The 20,280-nt window shown below is 32.5% G+C and overlaps 1 protein-coding gene across 1 annotated transcript; it reads right to left on the bottom strand.

Moving 5' to 3' along the window:
* Positions 1 to 8,494: 8,494 nt before the first annotated feature.
* LOC106052408 (uro-adherence factor A-like) lies at positions 8,495 to 14,041 on the bottom strand. The gene is made up of 2 exons (XM_056026825.1): positions 13,980 to 14,041; positions 8,495 to 13,053 (listed from the first exon to the last, which is right to left on the bottom strand). The coding sequence occupies exon 2, from the start codon at positions 12,615 to 12,617 to the stop codon at positions 9,084 to 9,086; it is 3,534 nt and encodes a 1,177-aa protein (XP_055882800.1). The 5' UTR covers positions 12,618 to 13,053; positions 13,980 to 14,041; the 3' UTR covers positions 8,495 to 9,083.
* Between the last annotated feature and the right edge of the window lie 6,239 nt (positions 14,042 to 20,280).

The following is a 20,280-nucleotide window of genomic DNA, read 5'->3' as shown; positions in this document are numbered from 1 at the left end:
TATGAATATTTTAGTTCCCAAAGAATATGTTTGTGTTTGTGTTTGGTAAGGCCATTGGTGGACGCACTGCCGTAAATCCGGAGCAGTATTACTAGATTACGACTATTACGAGTACGTTACCATCAGACACGTCCTAACTACGACAGTGTTGCCAACTGTAAGATTAAAGTATTGTCTGTAAAAATACAAATAGCAGACTATATCTGCTAAGTACGCAAGTTTTGCAAAACAATTAACTTTTTTGGAAATTTTCATCATAAACTAAACGATGTCAGACACAAAATTAAATTTTGCTGTTTCCAACTAAAGAAAACAGAATTTAGCTAAAGGTTAAACTATATTTCAACCAGTTGCAGATCGTATGTAATCTCCTTTATTACTGTTAGCTAGCTTCCCGTTTGTAAATAAGTTGGATGTCCTAGACTTAACAGTCAACTTTAATGCTTGCTCTATATTATTATAATTTTATTTTTACAAACTGAAGAGCTTATTACTTCATTTATTACAACACCAGAGACACACACACAACGCCAAATATCGGGCCTAAACTTTTTTGGCCATTTATGCAAATCGCCAATAGAATCCTATTTATAAAATGTGTAAACTAAGATCAGATTAACGTGAGTAACTTTAATAAAAAAAACTATTTAATAGTCTAAATGAATTGCATGTACTTCAGCTAAAACCACGTAAACTAGATCTGCTTTAATTCGTATGCGTTACTTTACAACATATTCAAATCCCTAACGAATCTTATGGTAAATCTGATCTTTGATAGTGAAACACTATAGTCAGAGGTTGATAGGCCTTGCGTAGCACAGCGACACCGTTTTATATGACTAGCGAAAAGAAGGTTTGACATAACTGTTTAAAGAAATAAAGTGTAAAAGCAGTGGATCTCCAAGTCGCGATCATGTGAGAAGCCTTTTACATTTTTTATTTAATCGTTCACCTCTGCAGCAGTAAATCATACATGATTAACTTACAAAAAAAAACAAACAACTAAAACATATGAAAAATAATTACTTTATCAATGGTAAGCCAGTCACACAGACTAAAAAAAAATAAAAAATAAATTATATATATAGCCCTACTTTCATGCTTACAGCATGCTCAGAGCGCTTTGGTGCAATCTTATTTGTGGGCCAGTGGGGGAGGGGGTTATCTGGGAGGAGGTTTTTCTATGCTGCCTTTCGGCGCTCAGTAAACACAACTCTGCTCGAGTCGAGTGTCGAACCTCGAGTCGAGTGTCGAACCTCGAGCCCCCTTCATAGGTAGCCAAGCCAAGTTCAAGCGTACTTAGCTTCTCGACCACGATTTCAACAAAAATATCTAGGTGTAAATTAAAACAAAAATCAATCAAAACATTCAATTTTTTTTTTTTAAATTACGAATCCAACAAGAAATACAACTAAAATGCTATTTAACTTTAATTAGAATATCCATCATCTGTTGGGGATACCTCAAAACCTGAACAAATACAAAATAGAGCGGTGAGATTTATAACAAACAAATCTTCCAATTTGATTAGAGTAAAACTATTAGTAAAATCACTAAACTTCCTGACAAAGGAATACATGTAAAGTACATAAAACACTAAACCATTACAAATAGAAAAACAAAACCTAATGAAATACTCAGATATAGAAGCACATTTCTTATTACATATTCGTACAAGTGCTCCTTCTTCCTTGGTGCCTTTATAGAATAGAATGGGTTGCCTGAACATCAGCCAGAAAAACCAAAGAATTAGCAGAGTTTAAGTCATTGATTGACATGCATGACTAGATTGACAAGAAATGCGTACTACATAATTATCGTCTTTTTTTTTAAAGGAGCGTTTGTAACATAACAGATACGATTAATTTTGACAGATTTTAGTAATGGAAATAATATCTGTAAATACTAAAATCTGTTCCTCCAATAGGTCTTTCATACAGCGAAGAGTTCGCATTGGTTAGAGATTTATACATCCCATAACGATACAATAATTAGGTCGTGTTTTAATTATAAAATATAAAATTGGAAAACCTAGTTAATACATTATTAGTATTTCAAAATACAAAACAAGCGTGCATACATAAAAAAGCGATGAAAATTATTATTATTTTTTAAATCTAATATTTAGCTCCCATGTAGGAACTATCGAGGCTGTGTTACTTTAAAAAGGTCCTTGGAGGGATTGTGAAAAATGTTTTTTGAAGGTTGACACCGTTTATTGGATCCATTCTATTATAGTATTGCTTTTACATAGCACAATGACACGCAGCTATACACACACATATCTGGTAAAGCTGTATGGTTTTCGTAACTGCCCCGTTTATTTTCCACACCTGCCCCCCTGCTTATAACATGCTCAGAGCGCTATGGTCCAAATCTCATTTATGGTCCAGTTGGGGGGGGGGCTCTGGGAGAAGGTTTTTAGGCGCTCAGTAAAAACAACTCTGCTCGAGTCGGGTGTCGAACCTTGAGCCCCCTTCAGAGGTGGCCAAACCAAGCCAGGTTCAAGCGAACTCTCGACCACGCATCTCACGCATAATTTGCATTTACTATTATGATAACTACATTTAAACTAATTATTTACATGCATTTAAGTATAATAAAAAAACCATTTAATATTGTATACATACATTTCAAAGTACATGTTACATAGCACTGCAAATTAAAGACATCAAAGTTCTCTTGATATACCTCCTTCGTTAAACGAAGTCATTATTACTTCAGTTTTCTCTTGAATTGTGTGTCTGCACAAAGGACATCTCACCAGTCTGTCAGCACAAATGTAGCAAGAAATAAGATGACCACAGGGCAAAAATATTATTTTAAGCCTTTGTTGGTAACAAATCTTGCAAGTGACTTTCTTCAACAATTCTGCATTTTTCTCTTTCTCTGCTGTATGTAATAGAAATGTTAATGCATTATGTTTTCGATTGTTGAAACGTTTAAAGATAACAAAAACAAATAAATTCAGGTACTTATGGTACTGGGGTACTAATATTAGTTTCCCAAGTGTTTTTGTTGTTAACCCAGCACACATAACTGGAGAGGCATACCAGTGCATTATTAATTTCATCTATAATAAACATCATGCCGACTTCAGACTTTGTTGGTGAATGACAGATGGCTACTTTATGAACGCATAATAAATGACAGAGCGAACAATGCTACACACGTGGAGTAGCTACGCAAGTCAGTAATAGTCCTTTCAAATTAATGAATCCTCTGTCACGCAACGCGCAAATAAAATTCGTGACAGAATAAATGCAAACACGCAATCTTTTCGCAATATTTTCTCTTCGCGAAACATTAATTTTTTTAAAATAATTTCTAAGCGTATTTATTTAAAGTAAAATTGCATGTTCCATTGCAGACTTTCTGATATGTAGGGCAACTGATGTTCAGTTCTGGGTTCTATCAGTTCTATGACCAACGGTTAACGGGAAGGCCATGTTTCTAGCTAGCTTAACGGCTAACGGCTTTTATTTCCTACAACTTTGCCAAGAAATAGAGTAGATCTATGGACTCAGTATGGAGGTCTTAAAATTGCGACATTCTCAAGAAATTCAACTCGGTATACGTCGGTACGTCGCCAAACGATATAGTGCTAGGCCACCACGCTTCCATCGGCCAGCACGTTACTACAGTAGCTATATCATGTGATTTATCGAAACCGTAATATATTAATTAATTTTGATGCCATATATTCTAGAGTGGTGACCCGACCAAATAGCACAAAATTTCTCGACAAAATAGCGCAAGACAAAGTAGCGCAGACTTATATGATGTGTAAAAGTACAGGATTATTAGTAATTTAATGCCCTGGGCAGCATTTTTGTTGATGTCTCTATCTTTTTAAATATTAATAGATCTGAAAGTAGGCAATATTTGCAGAGAACGCGAGTACTTTAAATTTTACATCAATCCCCTTTTTTTACCAGTGTTTAAAATGCATCATTTGCTAAAAATAGGATTTTGAAATGTGGTGACCCGTTGAAGCAGTGATGGAATTTCTACGTGACATTTCCTACAATTGAACTTTGTGAAAGTCTGTGTGTGTGTGTATATATAAATCTGACAAGTATCTTTGACTGTTTTCAAAGTACACTTTTTGGAATGTAAATAAATGATATATTTTGAAATTATTCATTTAATGTATTATTTTTTTTGCTGACTGTTTGTATATTTATATTTTAAGATATCTAACGTGTTTCCACCAAAATAACTGAAAAATAATGAGAACATTAAAACAAAAAAATCTATTGGCTCTATTCATATTTTACGATATCTAAAGTATTTCTTTCAAAATGACTGAAATGTATTTTTTCTGCGCTATTTTGTCGGCGCTATTTTGTCCGCACTATTTTGTCGGGGTACCTTCTAGACTAGCAGTACCCACCGCTTACACACGTTGATTTTTTCCAGACTAAACACACTATACTATTCTTTTTTTTTTTTTTAATAAACGGGCCACATTTTAAAGATCAACCCAACATACTTTTTTAGCGGCCCCCGTAAGGGGAAAAAGCCGCTATTAGGTTTGTGCAAAATGTCCGTCTGTCCGTCTGTCCGTCTGTCCGTCCGTCTGTCCGTCTGTCCGTCTGTCACACTCAGATCTCGAAAACTAGAAGAGATATGAAAAATATTATTTCATCATTAAATCCGGCTTGAAAAGTTTAGGTGCAACGGCTACTTTTGGTTTTCTAAAAGCAAACCGTTTAATTTATAAAATTAATTATGCAAGCGATTTTTTCATAAAAATACACCAATTCTAAAACAATTACGTAAATGTAAGGGAGGCAATGTTACAATATGCTAACAAAGATGGACAATTTTTGTGTATTTTCAGTATCACTAAGTCAAATATATTTTTAAAATGTACAGGAAATGTTTACAACAAATACAAATAATAGTTAAAGACGTTTTTTCTGGTCAACTAGCTGCTAAAATTAAAAGAAAACATTTCTGTTTGTTTATAAAGGCTAATAATGCACTTTGTATGTAAATATCACGCACATTTTTTTAAATGGACTTTTTATGCAGCGATTTTCGTGCAGTAGCGTAACGTCGCAACATGATCAGGTGCTAAACCAATTCCTTAAACTTTTTTTAAAAATCAGATTTTATTTATTTTTTGTTTAGTGCCCCCATCCGAATAAAAGAAGCTTATTTTTGTGCGTTTTGTCTGTTGGTCGGTCTGTCCGTCACGATTAGATTTAAAAAACTAGAACTCTAAAAGCTATTGAAAATCTGATTTACCCTTTAATGTTCCTCCCATAACATCTCAATAGTTTTAAGTATCTAAAATTGATTGTTCCGGATATTTTTGTGCAAAACTAATCAACGCCAACAAATGTTTGTTTGCTCTTCTAACTTATATTACATTCAATTTCCATGCATAAACGTTGCAAAAACACATTATCAATAATATGTTGTTCCGTTTTTTATGTAAATAGCATATTAATGCTAAATCATATCTCTATACTGACTTATATTTCATTAAGTGTAAAAATGTTCCGGATATTGTTTTATAAAACATGAATTATGCCTAATGATTGTTTGAAATCGCATAAGGCTTTTAAAAAAAGTAATTTACTAGAATTGATTACTGAAAATTACTTTTTAGACATTTAATTTTCTTGTAAAACATAACATAGAAGTTTTGTAATCGATAAAGAAAGTTCCGGATTTTGTTTCTTACAAATCGTCGCCAGAAATTTCCGAATTTATTTAAAAATCTACTAACGCCAAATAATTGTTTGAACTCCCTCTTCTAATTAATAAACAAATAATCTTCTCATTTACGAAATAATGTTTTTACGGATTTTTATGAAAAATATTTAACTCACTACTCTCTTACAGTATATTTATTTTCTACCTAAAACATTAAAAAATCTAATTATCGTTAATATTATGTTCCGATTTTTAAGGAAAACAGAATCCAAACACCAAAGTAAGGTATGAAAATCTCTCCACGTGGCTGTAGTACATCTAATTTTTATACGAGACCATCCAAAAAATTTAATTAACGGTATTACATTTATCTGAAATTCTCTTTTTCTTTTACTATTTATACAAACATCCGGAACAATCTATTATATAAACTTTTCAATTGTGTTCATACCTAAAAATTATTGCGATGTTTTGAAACGTAAAATAAAGGTTAATCAATTTTTAATAACTTTTAGTTGTTTTTTTTTATATCAAGATAACGGACAGACCGACTGACAGACAAAACGCAAAAACAATGTGGCTTTGATCCTTTTTAAATAATATCTATTAGAACTCAGTGCACCAATGTCTATGAACCCTCGTTAAATATCTCGTGTAAATAAAGACATTTTTTTTTATGGTACCGGTACTAGCCTATTGTGAGGTAACGGAATTTTTTTTCTTTGACGTCATATGAATGGACTCTTTAAATGTAATGTTAAAAGAACGCACTCGGTGCACCAATGTCTATTAACCCTCGAAAAAATTGCTTGTATTAATGAAAAAATATTTTAGTCTAACTAAGCCGTGAGACGTAGTGTTTTTTTTTCCTTTGACGTCACATGGAATGAATTCTTTAAATGAAATGCTAAAAGAACGCACTCGGTGCACCAATGTCTATGAACACTCGAGAAATGGCTCGTGTTGATAAAGGTGATTTTTAGTCTAGCTAGGCCTTGTGACGTAGTGTTTTTTTTTCCTTTGACGTCATATGGAATAAATTCTTTAAATGAAATGCTTAAAGAACGCACTCGGTGCACCAAAGTCTATGAACACTCGATAAATGGCTCTTATAGATGAAGGCGATTTTTAGTCTAGCTAGGCCGTGTGACGTAGTGTTTTTTTTTTCCTCTGACGTTATATGGAATTAATTCTTCAAATGAAATGAAAAAAGAACTCGGTATAGTAATGTTTATTAAGCCTCGTTATGTGACTCGCGTTTAAAAAAGGAATGATATCTTGATTTAGATCTAATCTAGATTTTTTAAACTAGATCTAGATTTTTATTATAGTATATCTAGATCTGGATTTATATTCTAATTAAAATTATTTTAGAGTCTAGATCTAGAATTTCTAGATCTAGTTTAGACTAAAATAGACTAGATTAAGATGTAGAATTTCAATTTCTAAACTTAAAATGTAAAAAAAAAGTGTAGATTTTCATTTCCAAATGTTTTGATCAATATTGTAATGTTTTAATATACTAAAACTAATCTACTATTTTTTTATTAAATTTAAATTTAAATTTACGGCAAATGAATCTTTGAAAGGTTATTACTTTTGACCATCGGATGGCTGCCTGGTCGTGCGGTTTGCGCGCTGGACTGTCGTTCAGATTTATGGATGGCCCAGGTTTCAAACCCTGCCCGCTCCCATCCCCCGTCGTCCTGCGGGAGGTTTATACTAGGAAGTAATTATCTTCAACTCTGAAGGAACATCCGAAACGTGTAAAACATTTTACATCAAAATTAAATCACCTCTTGAATATTATTTGCGAATATGCAGATCCGACAGGGATCCGACTTCGACGGGGGCCGCCTCTGAGTTTGTGTAACACAAACTCTCTTTGTAATCTTGTAGTCCTTGGATTATTGTCTCTGTTACAATGAAATGAAAAGGTCTCGTTCTCTTTCTCTTTCCTTCTCTCTCTCTCTCTCGCTCTCTGTCTCTCTCTCTCTTTCATTTTCTGAAACCCCTATTTTTTTTTATCCTGCGCATAGACTTTTAACTTACCCTCTCCCCCCCCCTCCCGACACATACACACTTGATCTGGAAACATGAGAACCACTGCGCTGTTGATCTCTGATATAGGATTATCGATCTGAACTCTGACGAGAACGAAGACGACAACTTTAATAGTTTGTTTGACCCTTTTGAATGTAGCAAAATAACAATAGATCTAAATTTATCTTGTGGAAGAAATTAGAGTATTTTTTTCCTTTAGTCAGTGTCTAAAGGAAAAATTGATGGTGTTTTTTTTTCTATTTTAATGTTAACTTATTTCTAGTTCTCTCTCTATATATATATACAGTGTTTTTGTGTAAAAAAAATGCCAGTACTCTGTGATTAGTACTCAGCCTAACTTTTAACTATTAATAAATTAATAATATACGTTAAAATAAAAGAAAAGTAATAATTTTTTCCCCACATTCAAAAAGGTGCCGGTACGCCGTACCGGTGCGTACCGTCACAAAAAAGCCATGTATCTGTGGGAATGTATCTGTGTGTAAACCAATGTGTTTGTGGGTATGTTTGTGTCCAAATTCATGTTCATATGTGTCTGTATAATGTGTATGTGTCTGAGTGTATGCGCCCTCGTCAGGAGTGACGACTACTATTTTGATCGTCTATTGAGCCGCCCTGACAGCAAGTTTGATTTGCTTTTAGATAAAGATACATGAAATAGTTAAATGGTGCTATTACCTTCAATATTTTCACTTTCATCTATAGACGATGTAACTGTTTCAATTGGTTCATTTTCACTTTCATCTATAGACGATGTGTTTCAATTGGTCCATTTTCACTTGCATCTATACACGATGTAAGTGTTTCAATTGTTTCATTTTCACTTTCATCTATAGACGATGTAAGTGTTTCAATTGGTTCATTTTCACTTGCATCTATAGACGATGTAACTGTTTCAATTGTTTCATTTTCACTTGCATCTATAAACAATGTGTTTCAATTGGTTCATTTTCACTTGCATCTATAGACGATGTAACTGTTTCAATTGTTTCATTTTCACTTGCATCTATAAACAATGTAAGTGTTTCAATTGGTTCATTTTCACTTTCATCTATAGACAATGTAAGTGTTTCAATTGGTTCATTTTCACTTTCATCTATAGACGATGTAAGTGTTTCAATTGGTTCATTTTCACTTTCATCTATAGACGATGTAAGTGTTTCAATTGGTTCATTTTCACTTTCATCTATAGACAATGTAAGTGTTTCAATTGGTTCATTTTCACTTTCATCTATAGACAATGTAAGTGTTTCAATTGGTTCATTTTCACTTTCATCTATAGACGATGTAAGTGTTTCAATTGATTCATTTTCACTTGCATCTATAGACGATGTAACTGCTTCAATTGTTTAATTTTCGCTTGCATCTATAGACGATGTAAGTGTTTCAATTGGTTTATTTTCACTTTCATCTATAAACAATGTAAGTGTTTCAATTGGTTCATTTTCACTTGCATCTATAGACGATGTAACTGTTTCAATTGGTTCATTTACACTTTCATCTATAGACGATGTAAGTGTTTCAATTGGTTCATTTTCACTTGCATCTATAGACGATATAACTGTTTCAATTGGTTTATTTTCACTTTCATCTATAGACGATGTAACTGTTTCAATTGGTTCATTTTCACTTTCATCTAAAGACAATGTAAGTGTTTCAATTGGTTCATTTTCACTTTCATCTATAGACGATATAACTGTTTCAATTGTTTCATTTTCACTTGCATCTATAGACGATGTAAGTGTTTCAATTGGTTTATTTTCACTTTCATCTATAAACAATGTAAGTGTTTCAATTGGTTCATTTTCACTTGCATCTATAGACGATGTAACTGTTTCAATTGGTTCATTTTCACTTTCATCTATAGACGATGTAAGTGTTTCAATTGGTTCATTTTCACTTGCATCTATAGACGATATAACTGTTTCAATTGGTTTATTTTCACTTTCATCTATAGATGATGTAAGTGATTCAATTGGTTCATTTTCACTTTCATCTATAGACGATGTAAGTGTTTCAATTGGTTTATTTTCACTTTCATCTATAAACAATGTAAGTGTTTCAATTGGTTCATTTTCACTTGCATCTATAGACGATGTAAGTGTTTCAATTGGTTCATTTTCACTTGCATCTATAGACAATGTAAGTGTTTCAATTGGTTCATTTTCACTTTCATCTATAGACAATGTAAGTGTTTCAATTGGTTCATTTTCACTTTCATCTATAGACGATGTAAGTGTTTCAATTGGTTCATTTTCACTTGCATCTATAGACGATGTAACTGTTTCAATTGTTTCATTTTCACTTGCATCTATAGACGATGTAAGTGTTTCAATTGGTTTATTTTCACTTTCATCTATAAACAATGTAAGTGTTTCAATTGGTTCATTTACACTTTTATCTATAGACGATGTAAGTGTTTCAATTGGTTTATTTTCACTTTCATCTATAAACAATGTAAGTGTTTCAATTGGTTCATTTTCACTTGCATCTATAGACGATGTAACTGTTTCAATTGGTTCATTTTCACTTTCATCTATAGACGATGTAAGTGTTTCAATTGGTTCATTTTCACTTGCATCTATAGACGATATAACTGTTTCAATTGGTTTATTTTCACTTTCATCTATAGATGATGTAAGTGATTCAATTGGTTCATTTTCACTTTCATCTATAGATGATGTAAGTGATTCAATTGGTTCATTTTCACTTTCATCTATAGACGATGTAAGTGTTTCAATTGGTTTATTTTCACTTTCATCTATAAACAATGTAAGTGTTTCAATTGGTTCATTTTCACTTGCATCTATAGACGATGTAAGTGTTTCAATTGGTTCATTTTCACTTTCATCTATAGACAATGTAAGTGTTTCAATTGGTTCATTTTCACTTTCATCTATAGACAATGTAAGTGTTTCAATTGGTTCATTTTCACTTTCATCTATAGACGATGTAAGTGTTTCAATTGGTTCATTTTCACTTGCATCTATAGACGATGTAACTGTTTCAATTGTTTCATTTTCACTTGCATCTATAGACGATGTAAGTGTTTCAATTGGTTTATTTTCACTTTCATCTATAAACAATGTAAGTGTTTCAATTGGTTCATTTTCACTTGCATCTATAGACGATGTAACTGTTTCAATTGGTTCATTTACGCTTTCATCTATAGACAATGTAAGTGTTTCAATTGGTTCATTTTCACTTTCATCTATAGACGATGTAACTGTTTCAATTGTTTCATTTTCACTTGCATCTATAGACGATGTAAGTGTTTCAATTGGTTTATTTTCACTTTCATCTATAAACAATGTAAGTGTTTCAATTGGTTTATTTTCACTTTCATCTATAGATGATGTAACTGTTTCAATTGGTTCATTTTCACTTTCATCTATAAACGATGTAAGTGTTTCAATTGGTTCATTTTCACTTTCATCTATAGATGACGTAAACGTAGCATTCGATTCATTTATATTGACGTCTGTAGACACTAATTCATTTACATTTACGTCTGTAGACACTGATTCATTTACATTGACGTCTGTAGACACTGATTCATTTACATTGACGTCTGTAGACACTGATTCATTTACATTGACGTCTGTAGACACGGATTCGTTTACATTGACGTCTGTAGACACTGATTCATTTACATTGACGTCTGTAGACACTGATTCATTTACATTGACGTCTGTAGACACTGATCCATTTACATTGACGTCTGTGGACAATGATTTATTTACATTGACGTCTGTAGACACTGATTCATTTACATTGACGTCTGTAGACACTGATTCGTTAACATTGACGTCTGTAGACACTGATTCGTTTACATTGACGTCTGTAGACACTGATTCGTTTACATTGACGTCTGTAGACACTGATTCATTTACATTGACGTCTGTAGACACTGATTCATTTACATTGACGTCTGTAGACACTGATTCATTTACATTGACGCCTGTAGAAACTGATTTATTTACATTGATGTCTGTGGACATTGATTCGTTTACTTTGACGTCTGTAGACACTGATTCGTTTACATTGACGTCTGTAGACACTGATTCATTTACATTGGCATCTGTAGATACTGATTCATTTACATTGACGTCTGTAGACACTGTCGATGTAGCATTAGGCTTAGATTTTTTGTTATTGAGAGTATATGTTAGATTATAACAAATGTCACACATTCCATTATCAGTAGAAGTGAGCAGTGCAGTTGCAGTATTAAATACTATGTTAGTAGTTGGGGTTTCAATTTGAACTGATGTCTGTTCATCTATCTCTTTATCTGTCCCAACAAATGCTTTGATTGTGTTCGACAAAGTGAGACTCGCTGACGACGTTTGCGATGCACATTTATGGCAAGAAGAATGAACGTCTGTTTTCATTGATGTGTCTTCGACAACTTTTCTTGTTCTTTCTTTGAAATTATGTTTTAACATACAGTATTGGTCGAGGTATGTCTTCCCGTTTGTATTAAGTAAGTCATTTTCATTCATTTTGATTTCAGAGTATTTTTTGCAGCACTTTTCAAAGTACATACTCGTATTTGTTGATTCGATCGATGATACTGAAAGACAGCCTTTTGGGTTATCTTCTCTTGACGTTTTCTCACAGAATGACAAGACAATAGCTTTATTATCAGATTTTTCACCGGTGACCATAGGACAATTTGGTGACGTGGATGAATGGACTTCTGTAATGTCTTCATCACTCTGCCAATTCACCTTACTTTGCTTACAGAAGTAGCATTGTACTTTATCATTTGTCACACCTCCTATTAAATAAAATCCATTATTTGCTAGTAAATAAGCCGACTTGACGTCTGAGCTAGGATATCTCGCAAAAGTCTGTAGTCTATTGATTTCACTTTCCATTTTTTTTTAAAGTAGGTCTTTTCCAATAGAATGAACTTTTTATATAACTAGTACTGAAAACATCATTATTCTCACCAGTAATATAAGATATTTCTTAACGTCCATTTGTACGTTATCCGTATGGGATGCCAACGTCACCAATTGATTAATAGATCGCTTAGATGGATTCATTTGCATCATACCTTTTACACGATCTTCATTAGAGTGTTCCATGCGAAAGGCAACAAAAGACTGTATACATTTTAGTGGGTCATTGTGTTTAACCCTTTGTATGAGCACTTTCAGAAAAATCATATTTCTTTGTGATTTAGTTTGAAATTTGTTGCACATTTTTTAATTGTCTAAATAAGGTTAACGTCAATCCCTCACAGTAAAAATAATAAAATTTTTACAAAGACTAATAGCTTTGACACTGTAGAGATTTTAATTACGTTTTCTGAAAAAAACAAACAAACAAAAAAAAAACGAATAGAGTTCTGATATTTTTTGCATTAATTAAATATAAAATACTTCATTCACATGCATATTATGATAAATAGTAAACACAACATTACAAACAACGCATATCTTAAAAACACACTAAAAAGTGGCATATAAAAAAAGTATATTGGGTGATTAGTTTAAGTTAAAGGGATTTTTTGGGGAATGAGTAGAAATCGCTTGTAAAAATCTCAACTAAATCCAAGACAAATACAGAACGAGTTCGTATACACGTTGTTAAAGGGTTAAATTTGAATTGACATTCTACAGTTTAGTTTGTTGACATCAAGACGTAGATGGAAGTAGTAAGCAAGAATATTTTTTGTAATGTATAATGTTAAAGATTGGCGCTCTAATTATCACTACTAATGTACCAAGGTAGTTCTTTTGCTGTGTAATTACTATTTCTTAACAATAATATTATCTTTAAAAAAAAATCGAATCAAAACACTAAAAATCTATTTCGTGAGGCCTAAAGGAAGAAAAACTAATATTTCATTGCTAACTGATACTGATTTATTACGTAATGCCTGATTATTGAATTGTAAAGCTTGCCTGTATCCACTGACTAATAAATCCCTGGAACACACGGAGTCTCAGAACACTCAAGGTCAAAGCGGGATGTCCTATTAGTAATTCGTTATTTATTCACAATCTGCCACAATCTGCCACTGGTCAATCTAGTTCTCAAAGGCTGTTTACTGCCTCGTTGACCACTAGGAAACTGCTACTTTCGACTACCATCAACTTGGCACCGCTATCAGTAACTCTTCAAAACATCACTAACAGCTTACTAAATTAGATAATAAATGAAATGCGATTCTAAGTAACAAAAAGTATAAAATCACTTCAAACTATCACACAAAAGAGTTACTGTCTTACCCTTTGTTTACATATATCTCTACAGCGTTGGTAGGTTTGGTAGTTACACTCAAAATGTCGAGTCTTTGTGGTTTTATCTAGCCTCTAGACTCTAGGGTAAATATGCAAAAAAAAAATGATTACATTTTTATAATGTTAATTATCATCCAAATATGACCTATCTATCTATCTATCTATCTATCTATCTATCTATCTATCTATCTATCTATCTATCTATCTATCTATCTATCTATCTATCTATCTATCTATCTATCTATCTATCTATCTATCTTTTTTATCTATCTATCTATCTATCTATCTATCTATCTATCTATCTATCTATCTATCTATCTATCTATCTATCTATCTATCTATCTATCTATCTATCTATCTATCTATCTATCTTTCTGTCTGTCTGTCTGTCTGTCTGTCTGTCTTTCTATCTATCTATCTATCTATCTATCTATCTATCTATCTATCTATCTATCTATCTATCTATCTATCTATCTATCTATCTATCTATCTATCTATCTATCTATCTATCTTTCTGTCTGTCTATCTATATATTTATCTGTCTGTCTATCTATCTATCTATTTATCTACCTATCTATCTATCTATCTATCTATCTATCTTTCTGTCTGTCTCTCTATCTATCTATCTATCTATCTATCTATCTATCTATCTATCTATCTATCTATCTATCTATCTATCTATCTATCTATCTATCTATCTATCTATCTATCCATCTATCTAAGTATATGTCTTAAGGATTATAAGACTACTATTAGATAGCTAGACATTTGATTGTAAGTAACATACGTAACGTAGGCGAGGCAGTATAAGATACAATTTAGTAGTATTTAAGGGAATTTGACTAAAAACCCAAGCTCAAGCTGTATTATGTTTGTTAAGTGCTCGGATGTAACATAGAAACATTCTCACAGGTATCCGCCCTCTCCTTCACTACTTTACAAAGAGATTGGACCATGGGTTTATAGCTGAATAATGTGCTCTACAAATACATTTGTCTTCTTTTCCTGGTATCTGTCTCATTGTTTTGTTTAATCTAACATTCTTGAGTTATTTAGAGAAAAACAGTCGCTCTAAAAGTTGTATAAAGGAGGTATTGTTTTTTTTTAAAGTATTTTTTAATGTTTTTAGTGTAAACAAAATTTGAGCTGAAATGATAAGAAAAGTTCTATCTATCTATCTATCTATCTATCTATCTATCTATCTATCTATCTATCTATCTATCTATCTATCTATCTATCTATCTATCTATCTATCTATCTATCTATCTATCTATCTATCTATCTATCTATCTATCTATCATTTATCTATCTATCTATCTATCTATCTATCTATCTATCTATCTATCTATCTATCTATCTATCTATCTATCTATCTATCTATCTATCTATCTTAATATATATATATATCACCTCTTATTTATTTATTTTTTTATTATTTTTTATTCATTTATCTTTACCTTTATATTATCTCTATCATATTTATCATTATATAAAATATGTGTGCAGTGAATAACAAAGTTGGAAACAAATAAAAAAACAACAGAGTACTATGTTTTACAAAAGCCTACTATTGGACACGGACACACTCAGTGTCTCAATGAAAATCAATCTTCCAAGATAAAATTATCTAATAGAAACCAACAAGTTAATTTTCACAGGCTAGAAACTCTAATAGTCGAAAAAGTCTGACGCTAAACTTACGGAGGTATTTATACAAAGGAAATATTACACATTTTCATTACGTAATCAATACTATAATAAGTAATCAAAAGAAAGTGATCAATACTATATCAAAAATGATAATCCATAAGCTAATGGGAAATTCAAACAACTGCATTATGTAACGATTGATTTTACAATTCAAGAACAGTCAATAAATAAAGAAATAGCTATTAATTATACTATATAAATAATAGGAATGCACCGGATAGTCTCTCCGGCTCCGGCTTCTGCGGAATATATTTAGCTTTATTTAGACTGTCAAGTATATTATGAGGATATATCAAAACTGCACGATATAAAAGTAGTTCGTTATTTTTTAAACTAATAACTAAAACGAAGTTCGTATCAAAATTCTTTTTTAAAAACAATATTTGAATTAGTATTTCATTCAATGACTTAGTTGATAAATGGAAAATATATTTTATCAAGATCCATTGACACTTTTTTCATTGTGACCATAAATACAAATGTTTTGTACCAATTCGCGAATCTATGAATAAAGCTTGAGTCATTAATGAAGAAGTCTGTGACCTACCTCCCCTCAAGATTTTCATTTAAAAGTGGTGTATTGTTTTGAAAAATCTGCTTGCAAATATAATTTAAAAAATTAGATGGTTCACTTTCGGGAAAAAAAAGTAGCGTTGCACCAGAACTTTGAAAGATCTAAAATATCATGATGTCCGATTTTTATTTTCTCTTCTAGTTTCTGAGGTCTAAACGGGTCGGACGGACGGACGGACAAACCACACAAAACTAATAGGGTCTTTTCCCCTTTCGGGGCCGCTAAAAATAAAATTAAACTTATAAAGAAATTCATAAGTAATCTTAAAACTCAGAACATATGGACTGTAATACAAAATAAGGACTCAGAATTAAGTGAAAAGGTTAAAAAATATGTTTTCCCAATTGTCACGTTTCAAAATAGATTTTAAAAAAATTCTTTAGCAGGAGCTGACGTTAGCGTTGACGTTAAAGCTGACTATATTATTGTGCTTTTATGAGATTAGTAAAATAAATGAGAAAAGCCGCTAATAGTTATATGAAGTATATACCTAGTGTCAGCTGTCGTGATTACCTCGGAGCTACCATCTCAAATGAGGGAACCAAACCTGAACTACTAGCCAGAATAGCACAGTCCACAGCAGCACTCGTAAAAACTTAAAACATTCTTCGACACTTAAAAAATCAGACTGATGCAGACTAATACAGTCTCTAGTGACGACTATATTCTTATACGCTTTTGAACCTTGAGCGCTGACTACAGAACTAGAGAGGAAGATCGTAGCAATAGAATTGAGATGTTACAGAAAGATCGTAGGTATCACATACAAAGACCGAATCAGAAATGAAGAGATTAAAAGCAGGGTGAACACAGCTATTGGCAATTGCTTCGACAGACTAAGGGATTGGTGAAGGTGAAAGAATAGTACATTTCGGTAGTAGTTTTGATATTCTTGTTGAAAATGTCAAACGCATTCTGTCTGCGTTGAGGACGGAAACTGTCCTTAAATTTATGTGAAAACACAAAATCTCTATGATTTTGTTTATAAATACTGTAGTTGAAAGTACTAAGTCCAAAAATTATTTGTTTTAAAACTCTCTTCTATAATTTCAGGGTTTTTTAGGGGAAAAGACGCTATTAGTTTTGTGTGAAACGTACGTCCGTCCCGTTTAGATCTCGTAAGCTAGAAAAGCAATTGTTTTTTTTTAAATCACCACTTTTACAACTATTCACTATTAATAGTAACACGCACTAGAGGCTCTTTAATAGGGGAGATGACTATTTAGCATATTTTAACACATTTATGCAAAAGGTTTTAAATTTTTTGTCAAAAATTATTATTGTTTTACAAATGTATTATTAAATTAAAAAAGTTCTATTATACAAACTACTACAAATACACAAAAACAAAAATATTTTTTTAAAGTGAAATCTATTTTGTATGCATATTAGTTGGACATAATTTAAAACAACAATTAAAAAGTAGTTGCTCATATTATCTCGTGAACTGTAGTGTACACTGCCACAGGCAGACACGCAACAAAAGAATTTTTTTTTATGGAAATGTTTTTTTCTTGAGGAATAAGAGATGGACTTTACAAACCATTTAGAAATGAGATCAATTAGATTTTCATTATAGGTCATTAGTTAGGCCAGGTTCACATCTAACTTCACATTCACTTTTACCTATCCTTTGGTCTGCTGGACGGCTGGGGCACCACACAAGTTCTGTCACGAAGCAGGACGTTTTGGCGCCGCCGTTTTGGCGCTAGGGACATTTTGGCGCAAAATACATTTATGTAAGTTTATTGTATTGTATCAATTACATTGATTCTTTTGTCTGTGTCAATATACTTTTTTTTCGTTTAGAAGGCGGCTAGTCTCCCCGGATATATTGTTCATATATAAGGTCACGGTCTTTCTGGACAGCTGGTATTCCATCAATGAATGTGTCACCCAAATCACCCCTACCAAATTTTCAAAATATTTTTTCAAAGTATCTTAGTGTGGTGAATTTTTTTCTATCTATTGTGACCCCTAGAGTTTGTTTGCATTTGTGGATTCACGTTACAGTTTTTACTGACCACATTCCGTGTCTTGATCTTTACTATGTGTGGAGTTATTGTCATCATTCTGAGTAATAAAGCTTTAGATGTTAACATGTTTTTTTTTATTATATTAAAGTGTGACACTTAGTTAGTTCTTATGGTATACCAATTTCAAATAAAAAATATGTTTTTTGGAAAGACATCGAAAAATGTCCCCCAGTGCGATCAGCAGAACTCACATATAAATAAAGGGGAGGGGATAGCATGTCATTACCATTCAGGAATCTGACTTATTATAGACCCATAATCATGAAATAAGCAAAACCTTTATATTTCAATTAAAAAAAAAACAAAAAAAACAATACATTCGACTGTGTTAGAATTCATAATATACATACAATATTATGGTAGAGTGAAATAAACATTTTTATAAAAGCTACGTGCTATAAAATTTATCGTCAAATTTCATGTCGCGCCAAAACGTCCCATGAGCCAAAACGGCTCGCGCCAAAACGTCTCGCGCCAAAACGTCACGTACCGTTCTATCAACCTTCTTTCTCCATTCTTCTCTGTCATTTGTCTTTCATAAAATTTAATTCTGATGTTCTTACTGAAAATATTGAAACCTGCCTTTTTACCTGCCTGGTTGGACAATTTCGGAGGCCGATTTTGAGTTTGTGTTTCCTCACAAACTGTCTTTGTAAGCTTGTTTTTGATACATTGGGAAAGGAACGATGCTTTTTACAGACCAATTCTGATAAAAAATAATCTATTCATGCAGGGAAATCATGTCAGTGTTTTTTACGTTGGCTGTTCAACTACTTTTAGGAAGTGGTTGGAACTAAGTGGAACGTGCCCTCAGCTTGATGATCATTTTTTTTTCTGCACTGAGATTCAATTATGTTTTTTTAAGATGTTTGACTTGACGATCACCAGTGACTAATAGGTGCAAGTATGAGCTTTAAAGCTTCAAAGTTTATACAGATTTGCTTTCTATCTGAATTTAACATGAATTAAGGTCAAGAACGTTAAGATTTTCTTAAACAGGGGCGGACTGGGTGTCTAAATAGGATCGGGCATTACCTCAACTTGATTGCATATGAACGTATGTACTCAAACATATTAAATTTCTACATGTGAATAGACTTAAGGGGTGAAGGAAATATCCATTTGTAAAAAAAAAATAAAATAAATAAAAACTACAGTGCAATCACACATGGTGAAATAAGACTAAAGCTGAACACTTCGTGTGTTACGCACTCTGAAGTGTCGTTACGATTATACCTGGTTTGACCTCTGCCCTACCGTCCTGTGTGATATTTTAGCTATTTTGAAGCTACATCCAAAACTTGTCAAACAATAATAAAGCAAAAATTTAAAAAAGGAAGTAATATGAAACGACTAATGTCTCCACATTCAAATGATAACAAAGGTCCCTGATCACTAAACTACTCTCTAGCAGATTGTTTATGTCCCTAACAATTTCTTGGGAACGTCTTGATCACGTCTTAAGCATGTTTTAGTCTGTTCTTTACATGCAAATATGTGCAGAGATCTTATTTCACAAGTTACTTACGAATATTACAGCGAAAGCCCTAACTCAAAAGCCTAGCTCATAATTTCCAAATACCCTCCCCTTTAAGAATTGTACCCTCCATTCATTAATACCCAATGGGACATTTATTGCAAGACAGCACTCTTTGCTAGCATCTCCAAATTTAGTAATTTTATTGCATCTCTTGCCAGAGGATTCCAGATTTGTGTTTTTCGTTTTATATCTCTCTTCTTTACCTTTTACTTTCAATTTCTATTGGGTTACAAGTTAAAGTGTTGAAATAATAATTGTGATCTCAGGGTCCCGTACGCAAACATCACATGGAATATGTTCACACTAGTTCGACTTCTATAAAACTATAAGACATATAGGTCTTATGTTGTTTGTCAATCTCTTAGTGTGTAAACAGAATTGGCACACACAGAAGCACGATGTTCCGGTATAGGTGAATCTATTCATATG

Source organism: Biomphalaria glabrata, chromosome 4 (assembly GCF_947242115.1).
Source record: "Biomphalaria glabrata chromosome 4, xgBioGlab47.1, whole genome shotgun sequence".
NCBI lineage: Eukaryota > Metazoa > Mollusca > Gastropoda > Planorbidae > Biomphalaria > Biomphalaria glabrata.
The sequence above is the reverse complement of the archived record's forward strand: the minus strand, read 5'-3'. Positions and strand labels throughout refer to the sequence as shown.